Source organism: Motacilla alba, chromosome 7, assembly GCF_015832195.1.
Source record: "Motacilla alba alba isolate MOTALB_02 chromosome 7, Motacilla_alba_V1.0_pri, whole genome shotgun sequence".
In the NCBI taxonomy this organism is placed as follows: Eukaryota; Metazoa; Chordata; class Aves; order Passeriformes; family Motacillidae; genus Motacilla; species Motacilla alba.
Window position 1 is genome coordinate 35848711 of NC_052022.1, and position 21863 is coordinate 35870573.

The following is a 21863-nucleotide window of genomic DNA, read 5'->3' on the forward strand; positions in this document are numbered from 1 at the left end:
CCATCCCAGGCTCTCTGCTCTGGGGCTGACCCCACTCCTGGAGCCCCGACCCACACCCAGGGACCTCCCCAGGGACCCGCCCAGTGCCCCTGGGGTGGGGGAAGCACCACTGGGGGTCGGTGGCATCACAGAACGAGGGCACTGAGGGGGAGGCTTCACCTCAGCCTTGACAGAGATGGGCACCTGGTTGATTCATGTATTTATTTATTTATTCAGGTAGGAAAAGCACCTTATTCCCATTCCTTGTCAGTAGCCCCAGGGCACCAGCGGTGCCTCCCGCTCCCACCACCGACTTCCCCGCGCTGTTCCCCACCTCCCAGGCAAAGCCCAGTCCTTGTGCGGGGGCTGGGGGAGAAGATGCCTTTCCACGAGTGGGGGGAACCCAGAACAGGACAGAGGAAGCCGAGGATGTTCAGGCGCACCCAGACCCGCTGGCACCGCGGGGCTGGCAGGATTTCAATTCCCCGTACCCCCTGGGTTTTTTCCCTTTCCAATTCCCCTGCTCGGCACACGACAGCGGCTGGGAGAGGCGGTGCGGGCTGAGCCCCGCCGAGTCCCCGCTGCCCGCTCCGCCCGACACCCAGCGCTAGAACGCCATTTATTGGGAAAGCAGCGGGCCCACGGGCGGAGGAGGAGCCGCGGCGATGCCGTCCCTCTCTCCGGGGCTCGGTGCCCTCGGTGCCGCCGCTCCGGCAGGCTCGCTCCGGGGCAGAGCCGCCCGGCCCCCCCGCGCCGCCCCTACACGATGCCCTCGCTGCGTTTGCTCCTCCACACCACGAGCGCCGTCATCAGCAGGGTGACCAGCACGGGCAGCACGATGAAGGGACACAGCACGCCGTTCGGGGGGTCGTGCAGCGCCCGGCCCGACGGGGAGCAGTTCCTGAAGTATTGCTTGTGCACGGCCACGAAGAACTCGTCCACCAGCCGGTTGGGCCAGTAGCAGTCGAGCTTCTCGGCGATCAGCGCCGTGCAGTTGGTGAGCTCCCCGTAGGTGCTGCGAAACACAGGGACACCGGCTGGCACCGCCCTGGCACCGGCACCGGAGCCCGGCCACGGCCACGCCACCTCCCCCCCCGTGCAAAACGAAGCACTGTACCCATTATATATAGCACACATAAAATACAAAACATATACTCCATAATTTATAATGGATATGATAGTATATATATATATATTTATATATATATTTTATATATTTCTTATATATATCCTATATATCCATATATAGCATATACATAATCTCTATTATGTATATATCTCTATCTATCTATCTATATCTCTATCTATTATGTATATATCTATATCTATCTCTATTATATATATATCTATATCTATCTATCTATCTATATCTCTGTCTATTATGTATATATCTATATCTATCTATCTATATCTCTATCTATTATGTATCTATCTATCTATCTATATCTCTATCTATTATGTATATATCTATATCTATCTCTATTATATATATATCTATATCTATCTATCTATCTATCTATATCTCTGTCTATTATGTATATATCTATATCTATCTATCTATATCTCTATCTATTATGTATCTATCTATCTATCTATCTATCTATATCTCTATCTATCTATTATGTATATATCTATCTATATCTCTGTCTATCTATTATGTATATATCTATATCTATCTATCTATCTATATCTCTATCTATCTATTATGTATATATCTATATCTATCTATCTATATCTCTATCTATTATGTATATATCTATATCTATCTATATCTCTATTATGTATATATCTATATCTATCTATCTATATCTCTATCTATTATGTATATATCTCTATCTATCTATCTATCTATCTATCTGTAATCTCTATCTAGCTCTATATAGATTAGATACAATCTATATAGTATACAATATATCCCTCCCCGTACAATATATTATTATTCTCCTACACGGGCGCGTGCCTGAGATTCTACCACAGATTTGAGTTCTTAAATTGTTTCAGCCACTTTTTTTTTTGGGTTTGCAGCTAGATCTGCCTAGCCCCGTAAAAATATATCGCGGGTTTTTGAAGATTTATGTCACCTATAAAAATAGATGGGGTTTTGAGTTCACAGCTGGAGAGGTAAAAGGGTTACAGGGTATTTTAAATTCCCACATCTGATGGCAACTTTTAAGTGTGCACTCACAGCCAAGAGCGGTTTTCCTTCATGGAATTACGTGGTGGTGGTTTAATTTACAGAAGGAAATGAAAACAGAAATGGTATTTACAGGAGCAGCAAGAAGCAAGTTTGGAGGCTTTTTGTTTGGTTTGTGTTAAATTTTGCAGAATTTCCTGGCTGAACTGGTGCTATTAGAAAATACAGGCCAGACCCACATTTTAAGCAGACCTTCAGGAAACCTGTCCCAACTTGGCCTTCAGAGCACCATCCTCCAGCTGGTGCGAGCTCAGTCAAAGAGGGACAGAAATAAGTACACTGGATCTACCTAAAAATCTCCTTTAATTTGCCTAAAACTGGGGAGGTTGCATAGAAACCAGCTGGGCAAGCCCACCCCTCTAGGACCAGCAAGTCCATTTTCCTGTTTTTTTTAAAAATACCTGGAAAAGCAGGAGCAGCCCTGAGCCAGAGCCACTGTCCCTGTGCCAGGCCATCCAGCCCTGCTCTGGAATGACAGCTAAACCCTCCCTGCTTTAAGAAGTGACAGCTAAACCCTCCCTGCTTTAGAACTGGCCGTGCATAAAAACCCAGATACAATTCTCCCCCACCCCATCCCAATTAGTCACGTCTAATCCTAGAGAAGCAAAGCAACCCAAACCCCAGCTCACCAATTAAAAACTTGCCTGGGGGAAAGAAATATTTTGGAAGCAGCTTCCCAGCCACTCTCCACAGCCCCAGCACAGCTCCTCAGCTGGGGTTTGGGGTTTTGGGGCAGGCTGTGCCCACACAGCCAGAGATTTAATTAACAGGGCCTGCAGCTGCTAAAAGCAGCTTCTGCTCAGCATCCCAATGTGCAAAATTACCATTTCCTGTTCATCGGCATCCTTAGGAGATCTCGGGAGCTGCAGCATCCTCAGGAACCAGAGGGAAAGTGTTAACAGGCCAAGACAAGCTATTTTTAAAGCTGAAGGGCCACAGTGCAGCTGGCTTAGCCCTTCCCTGGCTCCACCTGCACTTCCGTGGGGATAAATCAAGGAAGCAGAGCCCAGCAGTGGCAGCAAATGAAAGGATAAACTGTCACTGCCCTCTCCAGGAGGCAGCAGCACCTTCCAGCACGGGCGGACGGAGCTGAGGAGAGGGGCTGGGCAGCCACAGCCCCACGAGCAGCGTGGGGGCACAAGGAGGTGGCCACGGGGCTGTGACTGGAAGGAGGGCTTTCCACCCTAATGGGGTGGCTCCACACACCCTGTGTCTCCTGTGCCTTCTGTTTTTGCTGTTTTCATGGAAGCCTCCCTGCTCCAGCTGGCATCTTCAGCAGCAGCAGGGTCACACCATGGGCACTCTCACCCTCTGGCCCCACACGCCCCTGAGGCCAGTGGGGAGAGAGTGGGGGGGTCCCAGAGGGAAAAGAAACTCTTTTCAGGACCAGGTGCAAGTGCAGAGGTGACACTGAGGGCTGCTGAGCTCCTGGCCAGGGGACAGCAAGGCTGGTGCTCTTCAGGAGCTGATGGCTGCCCTTGGCTCCCACAGAGCACGCCTGACCACGGCACCTCTGTCCACGGACTGCTAAAAGCAAAGCTGAGCTCTCAGCTACAGCCGAGCGCTCTCATTGCTTCCACTGCATCTCACAGCCCTGTGGGACTCCATCATCTCCCGTCCATCCCAAATGCACCAGGCACTGGGGACCTTCTCCTGCCCCAGCAGGATCCATTGGCTGGGAAGGATAACCACAGGTCCAGGCGGCTCACACTGCCCTGTCAGGCAGGATCAGATCCCTCTGGAGAGCAGCAGTGTTGCTGCCTGGGCCTGACGTGCTCTTCCCTGCCACAGCCCTGGTGAACGCGTGTCCCGCTGCCTCTCCACAGCAGCATCTGCTGCTCTCTCTTCTCACGAGCAGGGCCACATTACTGGGACAGCACCAGGCCCGCCTGGTCCCACTGGGAATTCAGCCTGTGCTGCTGGTGTAATCCCTCATGGAGGAGGAGTTGTTTTTCTGCCCTGTTGTTGCCAGCCCCCAGCCCAGCCCCGGAACGCCGTGTTCCCCCCACAGCCACCAGGCTGAGCAGGGCAGAGCTGAGCCAAGCCCCGGAGGCTGCAAGGATCATCCCCAGGCACAGAGTTAGAACCCTTTGGAGAGAGGATGCTCTGCCTAGGAGCAGCAGGGGGTAAAGCAGCTTGAACTTTACCCTGCTTGTGAAAGTTCCCACGGATGGATGATGGATGGAGAAGGGGGGGGTCACAGTTTGCCCACATGGGTGACATCAGTCTCTACACAACAATTATTTGGCTCATTTTAACAGCTTTGCTTCAATATGCTTTCAATAAGCAGGGCAATATAAATAACTATGTGGGAAATAATTGGATGCAGCCACACCCAGACCCCTCCCAGGAAACTGAGGAAGCCAGGGGGTCCTGTCTGCATCTCCTGACTGAACAGGAGGGCCTCCTTAACAAACTCTGCTCCAAGCTTCCATTCCACCCGCAGCAAGCCCGGAGTCAAGCTTTTGGCTTCCAGACAAGCCCAAGGCTCATCTGCAAGCCTCCATCTCCTCCACCAAATTATTAAGCAACCGCTGTAGGATAGCACTGGGAGGAGGGCAGGTTTTCCCAAACAATCCCACCACTGCCAGGAGACCGACACCTGGCCCTGAAAATCTTGGCTGTGCTTCAGAATATTTTTTTCCCTGCCCAAAGTGAACTGCAGCTCCAGCTGTTGTCCTGTCACCATGGAAATGGTTTGGCTTTGGAGGATGCAGTGGAGGGACTGCACGAGGATGAAGGGCTGCAGGCAGGATGGGGCTGGGGCTGGGCCACTGCTGGGAAGCAGACACAGGATGATTTAGGGTTTGATGGCATCTGAATGCTTATACTGCTATAAATCCTAAGGAATTCCTCTGGGGTTTTTTACCACCAGCAGCCAAGACTGGAATTGGCTCTGGCATTTATTCCTTGACAGCACGTGGATGTGGACGGTGTTGCACTAGGACTGGGGTTCACAGGATGGACAGCTTTGGATTTTTTTCACTGTGAGCATCCCAGTATTTCCTATCCTCCCTCAATTCCTTGCTTCTGAAGGGAAAAAAGAAAACACCACAAAGCTTCACTTTTGCTTTGCAAATTAAAAGAAAACATTGATTTCCTCCTCTGCAAGGCTGCAGGGTGAGCCTGGAGCCAGGCGAAAGGGGTATCCAGAAGGGACCTGGCAAGCTGAAGATAAATAAGTAGATAATGAGATAATAGGAGAATGGATCAATCTGTTTTCTGTAAATAAGGGATAAATAATGGATAAATAACCTGAAGACAGAGCGTGAGTGTGCTGACAGCTGGGAGAGCAGCTCCATCGCTGGCTGCAGCTGTCAGAGCAGCACCATGACCCCCCTGGTGAGCTCCTTCCCGCAGCACGGGGGAAAGCATTCCATGGAGATTTTCAGGAATGCCACAGCGTGGATATATTTGGGGTGAAGATGCCTGCCTGGGCTGGAGTGACACCCACAGCTGTGGCAGGCAACACCCCGAGCATCCCCCTGTGCACAAACCCTGCTGCAAATCCGTTCCCCAGCCACGGCCCTCCAGCCCAAACCCAGCGGGACAAATATCCCCGAGTCATCAGCGCTGCTGACGCACCCGTGGGTGGGCAGGGGCAGCCCCAGCCCCCCTCAGCCCTGAAATAGCTGCCCCCAGGGAGACCACAGCTAATCCCCCTGGCCCAGCCACCAGGCCACGGAGCTGGAGTCAAAATAGCCAAGCTGATCTTTGGGATAATTGGTCAGGCACAGCTGAGCTCCTGGCCAAAGCAGCGGAGGAGCCCTCGACACCAAAGATCCCAAGATGCAGCTCCAGTCTGGCTTTTGAGCCCCAGGGCAGCCAAAGTGGGCAACAGCTCACACCAACTTCATGAGAAGAACTTGAATATCAAAATCCACCCATTTTCCCTAAATAAGCAATGGTGAGAAAGCCAGCAGAGCTCAAGGGGGTTGGAGAAACCTTCCCAAGGAGCTGGTGCTTGTCCACATGGCCCAACCCAACCTCACCCAACACTCCTGCTCCAGAGAGAGCCCTTGGCTGCATCACAACAGGAGCAGCTGACGCCTCCAAGGGCAAGGTTGGGGCAGTGTAAGGAGAAACCCCCTAGGTAAGATCAGACCAAGCAGTTTATGTGTTAAACCTTTTATCTTACTGGGAGAAAACTTCTTTACTTTCTTTGTTTTATCAATTCCTTCCTCTGTTAACTCAGTTGTTTAACTTACAACCAACTACTAAAGCTGTCCCCAGAGCAGCATCTGCTGCCTATAAACAGGAGCAGTGGCCCACGATTACAGACTCTGCTGAGACAATTCATTTATCCAGATTGAAACATGGGGTCACAAACTAGAGGAGATATATAAAAATCACAGAAATCAGAAGGTATTGATTAGGAATAGGCACGTAAATGATGGACACTGCTTAGTATTTGCTGCATCCTTGGTCTCCTGAGAAAGGAAAGGGCTACGTGCAAAACAGTAGGAAAGAATGCAAGGATGCCTGATAAGGGGAAGGATGTTTATCAAGGACAGGATCCAGAATGCAAGGATGCTGAGATAATGAGGCTCCTTGGGCCCCTGAAACCAGATGAATTTGGACTCCTGCCTTAGACAGTGGCCAAAGGATGTGCAAGGCAGCAGGGTCAGAATGTCAGCCCCGAGGAAGACAACTTTACTTCATCCCCTAGGACCACCAGAGACAACTGATAAGATGTTTAGCATATGAAGCTGAGAGGGAGGGGAGCCAGGAAACGATCTATTGTGGAACTTGATGCATATGTAATATTCCAGGGGATAAAAGAAAACCTGAGTGAGCAGGGGGCAGGCATGGCTTTGTGGAGATTTCCCCGTACCAAATAAAAGCATACCTACTTTAAAACTCATTCTGTCCTTGAGTTTTAGAGTCTCTCTCTCTGTGTCAAGATGTTCCCATCGTGCCATCCTCAACTGAGCAGGAATTACGGAGCTTAGGGACATTTCCCTGCTAAACGCTGCATCCAGGAAATCATCCCAACACGATGCTGCTGTGGCACAGAGGCAGAACCTTCCAACGCTCCTCCTTGTTTCAGACAGGTTTCAAGCATTGAAATGCCTTGCTTTGGGGGAAGATCCGGAGAGAACAGGCTCTAGGCAGGTGCTTTATTTCCATTTCTTTGTCTCACACCCGGTGGAAGACAAAATCCTCGCCCTAGAGCCAGAGGGGTGACCAACCAGCTGTGTCCCACTCCTGCTGGGACATCCTTCCCTTCCCCAAAGAGGGGATGGTGATTCCCACACACATCCAGGGAGCAAGGTGTTGAGGCCACCCAAACCCCATATCCTTGCAGCTGATTTACTGCAGTAACAGAACCATTTCTGCCCAATTTTTCCACTGTCCTGAGGGCACGAGGGGATCAGAGGAATGTCATCTCTCAAATAACCCTGAGCCATGTGTTTGCACGGAGCAAATGGACTCGGGCAATCAAATTAAACCCTGCAAGCTTATCAACATTTCCTCCAAGTGCCTCAAGGGTAACGAGTTCAGCTGAAGCTCTTCAGGAGACAAACAGGACATGTGAGATAAAGAACAAGATGGTCAGGGCTGGAACAACATCAGCAGCCCTGGGCATTTCTGAGCACCAGATGAGGCTTCTCAAGACCAGAAACCTCCCGCAGTCTTTCAGCTCTCCTTTCTTCCCCTCCACTCTGCCATGGATCATGGGGAAGGAAAACCCAATGGTGTTGTTTAGAGTCACAGAACAGAATCATCAAGGTTGGAAAAGACCCCCAAGATCTTGAAATCCAGCCCTTGATGGATACGCATCCGTGTGTAGGTTTTGATTTCACCCTGAAGAAAGGCCCACGAAGCAGGAAACCACAGAAGTCTCACCAAACCTCTTAATTTTTGTGCAAAACACTCACGGCACACAGCACCATCTGCTCCCTGCTTCCAGCTGACCCCCATCCCTGCTGGTGTCACATGAGCTCATTTTTGTTCTGCCACTTCATTTTCCCAGGGAAAGGCCATGGAAAGGCACAAGATGGAAAGTCAGCAGAAGGGGGAAAGAGGAGGGTTATTCCCTCCAGCCCTCACACCAACACACAGCCACCCCTGGCCAGTCTTGCAGCTTCAATCAAAACCATTTCAGCAGATCTACACCGTGGTGGTGCCAAAAGATTCAGCTCCGCTGACTATAAATAGGAAAGAGCTAATCCAAAGAAAGCCCTGCTTGCGATAAAAACAAAACCAAACCCTAAGGAAATTCCCCCCAAAAAAATCCAACAAACCCCCGCAGAGCAGCACATTCCCCACGTGTGTGGGGTGTCCCCCTGGTCTCCCTGAGCAGAGATCCCTTTCCACCCTCCTCATCCCACAGAGATGCTCCCAAGCATTCCAGCAGGGAAGCAAGGCTGCGTCTCCTGCGCTCCCAAGTCGTAAATCACAGCCGGCTCCCTGACACTGATTACAAACAGGAGGCTTAGCAGGCGGCTGCCACTGCCATACCACTGCAGCCTCTCCCTCTAGTTGCTTGGGAAAATCAACACACAGCTTCTGGAAGCGGGGGCTGAGCCAGCAGCTCTGGTGGGACAGTCTGGGGTTTTCTCACAGCGAGGCTCTGAGGGCATCTCGGAGAGTTGTGGGGTTTTCACGCTGGGTCAGGGGCTTTTGAACTGTCTGGAGAACCAGAGTGCTGAGCAAAAATGAAAAACCTCCTGGGAAACATGTCCAACAAGCTGTGAGGCACCAGAACCCCCATGATGGGGCTCCCAATCTGCCTCTTCATTAACCCATCGATTTCCAGCTCACAGCAGGGCCATGGTCTTCTCCTACTGGAGCTCCACTGCTGCGTGGTGGAGCATGACCACCACCCTGACTTCCAAACCCTCCTTGAAAAACCCTTAAATCCCAGAATGGCTGAGGCTGGAGATGACCTCTGGAGATCCACTTCACCTTGTCCAAACACCCCTGCTCACAGGGGGTGACCTACAGCTGGTTGCTCGTGACCGTGTTCAGCTGGTTTTTAGTATCTCCAAGGATGGAGATTCCACATCCCCCCCGGGAGATCTGTGCCAGTGTTTAGCCACCCTCACAGTGAAAACACATTTCCTGGTGTCCAGAGGGCACCTCCCATGCCTCAGTTTCCCACTAGGACACTTTTGTGGCTCAGGTTCAACCCGGTGCCCACCAGATCCCCCAGATCCCTTTCTGGTTTCTCTCCGGGCAGCCCCAGCAAGTCCTGGTGCCTCAGGTGCAGGACTTTGCCCTTCCCCTTGCTGAACTCCAGGAGGTTCCCAGCTTGCTGAGGTCCCCGTGGACAGCAGCACAGCCCTCCTGGTTTGGTGTCAGTCCCGTCACCCACATTACTAATGGAGAGATCAAGCAGGACGGGGTGACCCCTGGGTGTCTGGCCAATGATCAGCACCCCCCAGGCCTGGCTGTGCCGGCATTCCCAGCCCACCTCGCCCAGCACACACAGGAGACGGGGCCAAACACCTCACCAAAGCCTGGGCACACAACCCCCACTGCTCTCCCCTCCAAGCCCTCCACGTGTGACCAGGCTGGAGATGGGGACCCAGCAGGGACAGAGCCAGGGCAGCATCAGCAGCCAAGCAGAGCGACACCAGGATGTTCCCCCGTGAGACAAACCCCAAAATCCCAGATGGATGAGGGAGGAGCAGAGGGAGCTCACTTACCCCACGGTCTCGTCCCAGTCACACCAGAGGCGCTGGCCGATGCCCTCCATGCTGTCCTGGAAGTCCTTGAGGCAGTAGTGCCGGATCATGGAGCCGTAGTCGGCCTCCTGGCACGCCGTGGCCGCGATGAAGTGCTGGGCTGCAAGACAGGCCAGGGCTGTCAGCCTCTGCTGGGTCACAGGGATGCCTCAGGTTTCAGCTTTTCTGTTTTTCAGATTCTGTGCTGCTTTAGTGTGTGGGGCTGGGTTCACATCAGGGGATGGTGAGCTCTCTGCACAGAGCAGGGAGACAAAACAATTCCTGCTCTAGCTGGGCACCAAGGACAGATGATCCAAATCCCAGCCCAAGAGCACAAACAATGGCAGAATAAAGAGAGAAAAACAAGAAGGATGGGACTTCATAACCTACAGCTGTAACTGGACAATTAACTCCAATATGCAAATGGAGCAGAACTTATAAAAGTGAGAGAGCCACTCCAGTCATCCATTTTGTGACCATTTTGGGTGCAGCCCTGGCTGGGCTCTTGTGCTGCCCAAGGTGGTTCCATGGAGGCCTTTTAATAAATCCCTGCTTTATTCTTTAACTCTGCCCAGCCTCTGCTCCAGGTCAGCCCTCACAGGGCATCACCAGCCCCACCACAGTCCTCACACAGAGGCACCTGCCAAAGCCCTGCTGACACCAGAGCAACCCCAGCTCCCCAAAACCTCCTCCCAGGTTTGTTCCCCTCCTCGCAGCCCTGGCAGCCTGCACCCTCCCAGGTGCCTGGTGCTGACAGATCAGTTATTCAGGACATGCTGGGTAGCTCATAAATTAGTAAGGATGTGGATTTATTCTCTGCTGATCGCCCGAAACGCCTTTGGACTTCAAATGTCCAGGTTTTGGGCTTAAAACACAAGTAAGGGTGTGGGGGAAGGTGGGGAATAAGAGAACCCTGCTGCTGACCCCTGAAAAATGACCTGCACAGGGCCACCCTTGGGAACAAACATCCACCCCTGATGGAGCACAGGGACAGACACAGGGAAATCCATCAAATCCACCCCTGGCTGCACAGTGCTGATTGAATTCCCTCCTGGGAGTGCGTCCCTGCAACTGCTTTAAAACAGGGACAAAAAAGGTGCTGCTTACAGCCTCATGCACAGTCAGTGCAGTGCTGCTGGTGAGGGGAAAGGGAAAGGACAGTGATGCTACAAAGGGAAGGGAAAAAAACCCTTTGGGGGAATGGTTTAGTGAGCCTGGCTATAAATAATAGCTTTCCCTTGGTGCCAAAGTGCCAGCTAGTGCCTTTGCAGCTCCTGGAGTGCACTGCAGGCAGGCACCACATACCAGATCTATTTTTTGCTACGTGTGAATAACTCTGTGCTTTATTTTTATCTGATTTTTTTAACACAACAGAGCTGAGCTGCTTATTTAGTGGCCAAGGGACATCACCATGGGACACCATCCCTCTGCAGCCACCAAAATCCTCGGAGCATCCTATGGGGAGTCAGGAGCTGGTGGGAATTTGGGTGGAAGGGCCCCCAGAGCCTTGGCTGATGTTCCTGGATGGGTGCAAGGCTCCCACGCTGCCTCTGACAGCAGCAGCCACTTTGGCCTGACTGGAGAGAAAACCATGGGAGTGACTGAGCCACGAGAAGTTCAGCAGCATGAAACCCTCACTGCTGCAGTGATAAAATGAAGTTTATCAAAATCCCAAGCTCTGCCTAGCTGATACCAGCCAGGAGCACAGCCTCAGCCAGGGATAAGCCCTGCTCCCAGATGGGAGGGTGTGACACGCTCAAGCAAAGCACCAAGAGAAGAAGCAGAAGCTGAAAAAGCAGAAGAAGAAGTAGAAGAAGTAGCAGCAGCAGAAGAAAAAGATAAACAAGAAGAAGATTATGAGGAAGAAGAAGAAGGAAATAATTTTACATGAAGCAAATGTAAAATGATTTACAGACTGCAAATCTCAGTCCAGGCAGGCTCAAGGATGATTGATGGCCAGGAGGCTTTCCTCCCCTTCCCATCCCTTCCAATCTGGATAAGCCAAGTGAAGCAGTGACGCGGCTGAGAGAGCACCAGTGTCCAAGAGAGGCTCAGGAGCCACCCTGGGGGTCACCCCTCGGTGACATCTGTGCACTGGACTGCGAAGGACATGTAAATATCACAGCCATCACTTGCCTGGACAAGCAGCTTGCAGAGAAAATGCTGCTGGGGAATGTGTCAGGTGCAGAGCAGAGCACTGCAAAAGGACAAGGGAGAGCAGGGGAGGAGAAGGGATTAAAAAGCAGAAAGATGAGCAGCCAAGGGGATTGAGGAGCACAGGAGGAAACAGAGCAGGAAGCAGTGAGTGAGACAGGCAAAGCACGGAGAGAAATTGAGGAAGACGAAGCCACTTGAGGAAATTCAGCAAAAACACCTTAACCTTGAGTGGAGAGAGGAGAAACACTGAATAAACCATGGGGAGGAAGCAACCACAACCTGGCTGCAAGTAGCAGCAAGCCACAGATAGCTGGAAGCCAGCACGAAAATCAGCTCTACCATTAAAATAAAAAACCAACCCAAACCAAGGGAAAACCAAACCAAACCTTTAAGCACTTGCCAATCACAGCAGCTCAGAAGATGCAGCTCTGGAGCTCCTTCAGAGGCAGGTGAGCACCTTGCTGTCCCCCCTGGCAGCTCCTCAGTGCTCCCCTCCCTGCCCCACCAGGACCTGCTCCTGAAGATGCCTCTCCCACTGCATCTCCCACGCCTCCTACACAAATCCCTCTGCCCCAGGGGCTGGGGAAACCAGAGGCAGCAGCCAGTGACCTTTTCCAAGGACACTGGATTTTGGACATGGTGAAGGGCTCTTTTGTTTCAGGCCCAGCAGGGCCCGTTGTGTCAGCGCTGCGAGGATGGAGCTGGGCACGGCGAGGCAGAAAAGCTCTTTTGTTTCCAGCTGACCAGGAGAACTGACTTTAGCTGTAATTGCACAAATTAAGGTCGAAGTGAGAAGCTCCTGCCACGTTTCCACACGGTGCCCACCTCACCCCACAGATCCCTGCTGCTTCAGAGATTTTCCCCCAGCCCCACTTCAGACTTCAGGCTTTGTAACAACAGGGGGGAAAAAAAGCAGGGAGGGATTTTTGTATCTACTGGCTCTCCTTCCAGAAGGTTTTCCTTCTGCCCTCAGCCCTGCTGATGGAGATGGTGTAAGTCAGCTGCAGTGAGCTGTAAATAACTCAGCTCCAGAGCAGTCACAGCTCTGCACTCAGCAGCATCCAGCTGGGAAGGCTGCAAGGAGCTGCTGAAGAACTGAGCTCCACAACTCAGCTGGACCAAGGCTGGGCTGCCTCCCCTCTCATGGGCCCCATCACTGCCATTCCCTCAGGAAAAATGGCATTGAGAGCTGCAGGAATGCAGTGCTCCTCTGGGAGCATCCTACTGCACCTCCACAGCCATGCTTGGGTCTTTAGGTGCCACAGGAACACGGGGAATCAGAGCCCTGGAATGGTTTGGGTCGGAAAGGACCTTCAGGTTTATCCAGTGCCACTCCTGCCATGGGCAGGGACACCTTCCACCACTAGCCCAAGTTGCTCCAAGCCCCGTCCAGCCTGGCCTTGGACACTTCCAGGGATCCAGGGGCAGCCACAGCTTCTCTGGGCACCCTGTGCCAGGGCCTGCCCACCCTCACAGGGAAGAATTTCTTCTCAATATCCCACCTAACGCTGCCCTCTGGCAGTGGGAAGCCACTCCCTCTTCTCCTTTCAGGAGAATCGTTGATGAACAACCTTCCCTGCTGAGAGAATCCCTGATTGCCCGTGAAAAGATGCAACATTAAGGACCCTTGGTTTGCTCCTCACAGGAAACACCTGGAGAGCAGTGGTGAGGAGGTGATTGGAGGGATGGCTTTTGCAGGCACCCCAGATCCTCATGATTGCCCTGGGATTGATGTCCTGGTGCGTCCCAGCAAGCATCCACCAGGACTCAGCTTACTGAGGGTTAGCTGCAAAAAGCCTGTCACACATTTAATTCAGCAGAAAAACAGCGTTGGCCCCGAATTGTTACAAAAAATCGACGAAGAGGGAAGACAACACGACTTACCTACACTGCACTTCTCAGAGCTGGAGCCTGGACCTAGAGTTTGGGGCCACCCCTCCAGAAACAGCTTTGGGGACACCACCCCTCTGTGAGCCCAGAGTGATGGTTCACCAGCAAAAATGCCTGAGCCTTCTCTGCCAGAAACATCCTGCACTTCACAGCAGTTCCCCTCTGCACAATCCCTTGCACTCTGGCCTTTCCCCCCTCAGTGTTCCAGGAATTCTGGGAATTCTTGGGCTTCTCTTGCTGGGATGTGCAACCACCAACCCCACAGGGAGGACTGTGGAGCTTGAGAACAGATTTGGGGATTTCAGAGTGGCACAGCAGCATGGGATGTTCCCATTTCCCAGGCAGTTCTGCAAGTGGTGCTGGCTGAACGATGAAACTGTTTGACACCACCGGCAGAGAATTCACCAGACCATCCAGCTGGACGGTCTGGATTTTTGTGGGGAAACCGTTCAGGGCTTCATAGCAAAGAGCAGGAAATAGGCAGATATTCATCCAAAAGCTGAAGCCCGAAGATGACAGGTAAGTGCCAAGTGACACTGACAGCACATGGGGCACCAGCAAAGCTCTGCGCTCTGAGAACAAACACCCCAGTATCTTCCCTGGGCTTCTCCCAAATTCTCAAATAATCAATGCTCTCAACAAGCCCCGGATGGAAACAGGCTGTTCTCCTCTCCTCCTCAAGGCGGTGGTTTTGCTGTTTTATTCAGAACAAGCCTCGTGGTCTGGACCTGGCTGCAGAATAGAACATTCACAGGAGGGTGGGGAGAGGACATGGGGCAGGAGGCAGAGGATGAGCGTGAAAAACATCCCAGTTTGCAGCCACAAAAATGGAAAAACTGGCCCTTGCAGCATCTGCAGAAACCTGGGAAGGGTCTGGTACCCTCTGTTTTAAAAAAAAATCCTTCCACTGGGGCTGCTTCTGTAAGGCACCAGCTCAGCAGAGGCTTCAGAGCCTGCACACAGCCCTCGGTTCACCAGGGAAAAACTAAGCTGGGTGTTCAGCTGGAATGCTTTTTTGGGACAGAAAACTGCAGGCGTTGGGGCTGGGGACAGCAGGGGGGCTGGCCCAGCGCTGTGCCCTCCTCAGGAGCCACCTGCCCCCAGATGCCAGCCTGGGCCGTGCCCCCTGTGAGCTCGAGCAGGGCTATTCCCTCCGGGATTTGCACAGGGAATGGAGTTTTCAGGTCCCTCCTCCTGCCCTCAGGACAGGGCTGGGATCCAGCAGCAGCTCCGGGGGCTGAGCAGCAGCCTGGGAATGGAGATGGATGAAGGGATCTGAGCCCTGCAGGTGACCATGAGGGACACAGAGACCGGCAAGGATCATCCCATTCCCAATCTGCTCACGGACACTTCAGGAGCACCCTCAGTCCCCCAGCCAGGCAGCTCCTGCCTCCCCTGCCACTGTCCCTCAATCTGCAGGACTCTCTCTCCCAGGGCAGCCACTCAGGATGTGATTTCAAAGGGAATTCACGGGATTTGGGGGTTTTTATGTGCTGAAAGGGAGTGGGCATTTTCCAACACAGTGAGGATTCTGGAGGCAGAGCAGATGCTGGGAGTGGGGGGAGATCTGCTCCTCTCCAAGCACTGGCAAGGCTGATCCCAGGATTTCTTGGACAAGCTGCCAAGGCTCACTTGGGAAACCCCCAAAGGAGGATCCCCCTCCCTGCCTGCCCTCTGCTGCAGGGGGCTGCAGATGGAGCAGCAGAAGGAAAGCACAGAGCTACTGCTTGAACAGAGACAGAGCCCTGCAGGATGGAGCTCCCCTGGGAGCTCTGCAGATGGAAAGCTCATCCCCAGTTCTGCCTGTCCAACAGCTTCACTGCCACAAAGCCACAAAAGGACTCGAGGAAAGCAGGATGGGGGAGAAGCCACTCAAGCTGAGAGGGGAAAAAAATCCTCATGGCAAAGAGAAATGGAAAGAGGCAGGGTTAGGATACAGCCCGTGGTGGGGGAACATCCTGCTGGCTTGGGGGACAGTGGACACTGGATCCACAGCCAGCAGAGAAAGTCACTCCCTGCTCAGAGTGCTGGGGACAGGCCCCTGTTAGGGACCTGCTGTGTGAAAAGCTTCCAAAGGAGCCAAAGGTTTCCACCTCTTAGGGAATGCAGCACAAGATGTGCCGGGCCTGAAGGGCCCTCTGGGCTCACCCCACAAACCACTTTTTCATATTAACGGGAACTGCACCCACAACCTAAAAGCCTTTAATCTGATTTACTGACTCCCTGCTCCTGGAACGGTTATTCCCTTCATTTTATGACACTCGAAAATAAAGAGAAAGCTGTTTTTTTTCCCCCAGCCAGCACTAATGAGGTATTTTGCATACAGCTGAACATCATCATGAAACCCAAAAGGATCTCCCAGGTTTTAAATTTGGCACAAATCCTGTTGTGCCTACGAAGGAAGGAAGTGATTTACCCCTCAAGCTGGCACTTGGATGATTTGCAGGCATTTACTTTCTGCTGGGTCGGGGATACTTGAGTTTTTGTTGCCGTTCTGTAGCTACTCCAAGCATTATAAGAGGGCACAAAATAAACTGCCTAAAAATAACTGCCAGGGAATTATCAGTTGGAAGTCGAGGCAGGAGCCAGCTGCCTGAAAGCAAAGCCTGTCTGGGGGCTTTTGGGGGCCCAGAGGCACCACTGCTCTGTGCCACTCCTCTTTCAAGTCCAGTATTTCAGGAAGCACCTACAACATCCAATCCATCCCTGCAGGAAAGATAATTTTAATTCCAATCCACGCAAGGTTCCGTGTAACAGCTCCTGTAAGATGCAGAATATGGGGTTGAAATGAAAATGCAAAATAAAGGTCTGTACTGTATAACCCAGGGCAGGGCAGTCCTGCTTAGCTGGGTGACTTTTTGTCATAAAGCATTGCTGTTAAATAATATTAACTACTAAATGCACTGAAAGAGGCTGCTCCAGGGAACTGGATGAGGGTCTTTCTCTCCTTGCCTCAGTTTTCCACCTGCCTTAGCCTTGTTATCCATCAGAGGCTGCCAAGCACATTTCCAGGAGTGGGATTTCTCTTGCATGTCCCTAGACTTGATTCTGCAGAGGACAGAATGACAAATACTTTTATTTACCCACCAAAATTCACTCACTAGGTAAAATAAAATCAAAAGCAGCCGAGAAGGGAGGAAGGAGAAAGGAAATCAAAAGCCAAGCATGCTGAAACCAAACTGCTGGCTGACTGCACATCAGGGGAGGGAAAAATGTGCCATGAGCTGTTAGTTATAAAGATAATTATATCCTTGATGAGCAGCGGGGTCTTTTGGAAAATAGTTCTTCTTGATTGAATTAATGGAGGCAAACCACAGGCTTTAGACAGGCACTGGCAATGTCTGCACAGCCCTGATTTTACCCACCCCGAGTTGAAATCGTCTCTGGCCGTAGCCACCATCAAATCCCTGGCTCACAAGAGCAGGGTGGAAGAAAGGAGGGATCCCCACTGGATTCTGGGCACCCCAAATCCAGGGGCTGAAGGGAACCAGCCACATCCCTCCTGCCTTCTCAGGGAGGACCGTGGTGTCCAACATTGCCAAACCCACACCTCAATCCAACATTAGAGCTGGCTTTAGAGTTACTTTTAAAACATCAACAAAGCCTTGGATGCCACAGATGTCGGTTTGGTCTCAAAGGCAGGGAGAAAGGAGCAGCCACCACACTCCAGATCTCAGGAATGTGCTAAAGGCAAATGTACTCTCCTTCCACCCCCGGGATTATTTTTTCCTTCAGCTATTTCAGTTGATTGAGGCTAAAATAAGAACAGGGAAAAGCAACACCAAGGTTAAAAGTGCCTGGCATTGGTTTGGAGACAACACACTGTGATCCTGCTGGTTCAGGTTTCAACGTGTGTTAAACACAGATTTTCTGCTACATGGGACTAGCAAACATTTTACTGAACTACCTCCAAGATAAAAAAAAAATCACTAACAGATTTCCCATGAAGAAGCACCTATTGAGTAAATATGAAAATCTGTTAGGGAGAAAACCAAAATAACCTCACTGTCACCTTGGTGCACCCATCACAGGCCGCACACAACAGCAGCTTCACTAAACACTTTCAGCACAGAGTTTCCAGACTGAAATCTGCTGCTGAGCCACGTGAGTAGCCCAGGAATCACCAGAACCATTTGTTTTCTTTCTCAACAGAGACTTCTGGATGTGGTTTTCCTCCCTTCCAGCTGAAGAGCACACGGAGATTTTGCACCGCTCTGCAACTCCCCCACACACAGCACTGCTGCTTTCCCTGCAAATGTTTCCTCAAGGATACAGGGATGCCCAGGGGGTCACCCTTGGCTGAAATCGGGGGGTTTTCACCCAGGCTGCTGCCTTCCTCCCCACTGGGGTGCTTCTCTGAGGATGTGTTTTCAGATCCCCAAAAGCTCATGTTGTAGGAGCACAGAGACAAGGGGCTGAAACCATAAAGCAGCTTCATTAGTGGATTTGATGATTAAAAGCAGCCAGCTCTGTAGGCAGCATAATGGCAGACAGGGATGAAGATTCCCTGGTAATCACCCACCCACAGCAGGAAGGAACTGACCTGGCAAACCCCAGCCACGGCTGTATTTTAGAGGAGAAAAAGGCATTTAGCTATCAGAGTGAGCTGAAACGCTGCATTTCCCCTCTAATGGGCTTTTAATGCTCCTCTCGCTCCAGCCCAGCGGCGCTGTGCTTCGTGCAGGGTCTGTGCTGGAGAGGGGTTCTGACCACAACCACGGCTTTGGGGCCCAAACCTGCCCCGAACCTCCCCCAGAACATGACAGAGCCGGACTCTGCAGCCAGTCAGGGAAGCAGAACAAAGTTGCCAGAGCAGAGCAGTAACTCCAGATTCCCACCCACGGCTTTCCAAGACCTCCCTCAACTCTGCCACAAGCCCAAGGTGGATTTCCAGCCCTGTGGAAAGGTGAGAGATGCCAAGCCCATCTTTAGCCATTATGAGGTCTCATTTCATTCCACCCAGGCCACGGCATTTGTATTTGCATCGCTCAGCCTCCCGGGTCAGCACCAACGGGAGGCTCTTAAACTCAGCATCGTTTCAGGGGTAATAAATGCAACCCTATTTCTCAAAGCCAAGAGGCTTGCTGAGCAGATCACACAGCCTCCAGCCAGCCCAGCAAACCCACCTGCCACCGGTTCCTGCAGGAAAACCACTGGCACCTATGGGAGCAGTCCAAGGAATGACAGGCTGGAGGCAGTTTTGCTGTCCCTCTCCACACACTTTCGATGCATAGGAAGTTTTGAGTCCTCTCCGTGCCAGAGATGCTCTCAAAGGAGGAGGAATGTTTTACTTCATTGTCAAGGATTTCTACCAGGGCACTCTGTAAATATTGAGGAGGATTTTCTCAGAGAGGCAGCAGCCTTAAATTCGAGTTTCAAGGGAGCTTTAGCTTTTGTAAAGGAGGCACTCAAACTGCAATCAGTGGCAGGCATTACCAAGAGTGTGCTTTGGGCTGAGAGAAGACACACAGCACTTTAATCCCTGTTTTCCAGGAGAGCTTATAAACAGTGCCCAGAAGTTTTGTTTCTAAGAGAGCATAATTTTATGTAGGCTACACAAACACAGTGCTGTGCAGCACAGAGAGAAGATGCAGGGGATCAAGAAGATATTAATGTTGTACTGACCTTATCTGCAATTGCCTCTTACCTCTCACAGTAACAGTTATCTACACCCAAAAGAAATCCCAGCAGCCCAGCACTGCCCTTAAACACCGAAACGCAGCACAGAGCTGCGTGTGGTGCCAATCATCACCGCCCCAGTAACAGCAAGAACCTGCTTCATCCCTTCCTCCCTGAGCAGCCTCTGCAGGAGGCTGCAGCCAAAACCCAGAAAAAGCCTCATTTTGCCTTAATGGAAGTGGTTACCTTGGGGTAACCAAGCTGGATCCTTGGCCTGCTGCATGAGACTGGGCTTTTCAGGATGACTGATTCCCTGACCACCTCTGCTTTTTAAAGACTGCAGCCAGTGGTGAAGTTACTTAAAGCTCGAGCTTTAAGAGAAAGGTTTTTCTTTCAGACCCTTCCCTTAAAAAAAAAAAAAAAAAAAAAACAAAAAAAAACCCAACCAGAAAAACCTGTCACTTTAAAACACCTGCATTGGTGCGAATCACCGTGATTTCTGGGCACTCAGTTGCCACTTGCAATTTCAGCAGCCCTGACTGTAAAAGCAGAAAGGTGTAAAAAGGGTGGGTCCTTTTGTTCAATGCGCTCAAAATACAAAATCCCAGGAGGAGAATGTAGTGAGAAACATCCACAGCACCGAGATTAGCTAACACGGGGCACCTGGCTCACACAAGAGGCAGCACCCTGCTGCTCCCGAGCCCTCTGGAGATGGAAAGGAGCAGCCTGGAGTACTTTTAAAAAGTTACACCTCCCCAGCCAAGAGAAGGGAGAGTCAGGGAAAGGAGACAGGAGCTGGGAAAGCAGAGCAGAGAGAAATCCTAGCTAGCAGGAGTTAGTGCTCCCTGCACACGGTTCTGCAGCCAGGAACGTGCAGCCTCTCCCTGCAACCCAGCAGGGGAATGTGCCTCGTCCAAGGGCACGGGCTGCTCCTGCCCTGCGCAGCTGAGGAGCAGTAAATAGTTAATTACACGGTACAGATCAGCACATTATGCGCAGCACGGCTCAATGCATTATTCACCGGGGCTTGGGGGAGAAAACCGGCACAGGGGAAAGAAGGGAAAGAAGGAGAAATTTGTGCTGCCTCAAGGAGCACTTTGATTTTGTGGAAGATCAGCGTTAGGATGAGGGGGTGCGGTTCCCTTTGGAGCACCTTAAATAAACACACTTTTGCACAGCACCAACATCCCTCCGAGCTTTTGCTGCGGGTACACAGGTGACAAATCTCTACCTGTTGCACTGAAATGTCAGGAGCAGCAAAGAAACCGAGGCACGGTGCATCCCACGGAAACAACCACACAACGCCAGCGCTTCCAACCCCACCACCGGTAACCCAGAACATCCAACCTCAGCTCTTTGAAGGGGCACCTCTGGCTGCCTCCTCTTCCCTGCGGCTCGGCAATGGGGAAACAGACTCCAAAGGCAGTAATTAAACATTTGCAACAAAAGGCGCGGGCAGGAGTCCGAACTCGCCTCGCTCCATCTCACCCAGCAAGCGGGAATCCCCCACAAAGCAGGCTGCGTCCCACAGCATCACCACCTCACCGCTCCTGAGGCCAAGCGCCCTGGAATCATTTCTCCTTTTCATTTCCCTACTGCTGTGTCGCCAGCGAAGCCAGGCTGGAGCCCTGCCGGGCGTCAGCGAGAGCGGTGAAAGCGCGGAGGCGGCGGCCGGGGCTGCGCGCCCGCGGCCCGAGGGAACCCCGGGGAGCCTGGCCCGCCGCCCCAGCGGCCCCGGGAAGTTGTGTCGCGGCGGCCGCACTTACCCAGGACGAAGCAGAGGAAGCGCCGCGGGAGCAGGGCCATGGCCCCGCGGCAGGAGCGGCTCCGCTCCCGGGGCCGGGCGGGCTCCGCGCCCGCGGCGCTGCCGGAGAGGCGGGCCCGGGGCGGGCGCGGCCCCGCCCGGCTCCTGCCCCGCTCCCGCCCCGCTCTCCCGGCGGCAGCGCGGGGCAGGGGAGGGGGAAGCGGGCTGGAGAGCCGGCTCTCCTTATGGCCCTGTGGCAGCCCAGAGGCGCGGCGAAGGGAGCGAACAGTTCCGCAGGAACGCACGGAGCAGTCCGGCTTCTTCACGCGCTTTCCGTAACCCCGCTTGCACCTCCACCGAGGGGGTTCGCCCTAGCTAAAAAACCCTGCCTTCCCCCTTTCTAGGGCTGGACGGACACATGGAACGCGATTTTGAGGAGAGATGTTTTGTGGATTCCGCTTTAGTTGTTACTGGAGCGCACATCGCTCCCGAGCTCCTACAGCTCCACCTGCAGCTCGTTCCCGGGCTGTGCCGGAGCAGCGGAGCCAGCCCGGGCTCCTCAGGGGCTCCAGATCAGGATCCACCCCTGGGAGCACGGCAGCACTCT

General features: G+C 52.4%; 1 protein-coding gene across 2 annotated transcripts; it reads right to left on the reverse strand.

The window, feature by feature from the left end:
* Positions 1-184: 184 nt before the first annotated feature.
* RAMP1 (receptor activity modifying protein 1) lies at positions 185-21613 on the reverse strand. 2 transcript variants are annotated; one of them, XM_038142003.1, is made up of 3 exons: positions 21279-21613; positions 9829-9967; positions 185-994 (listed from the first exon to the last, which is right to left on the reverse strand). In XM_038142003.1, exons 1-3 carry the CDS (start codon positions 21316-21318, stop codon positions 739-741), a joined length of 435 nt encoding a protein of 144 aa, XP_037997931.1. In that variant the 5' UTR covers positions 21319-21613; the 3' UTR covers positions 185-738. The 2 variants fall into 2 exon arrangements, with proteins under 2 accessions (XP_037997931.1, XP_037997930.1); XM_038142002.1 differs by lacking the exon at positions 21279-21613 and adding an exon at positions 21001-21270.
* Between the last annotated feature and the right edge of the window lie 250 nt (positions 21614-21863).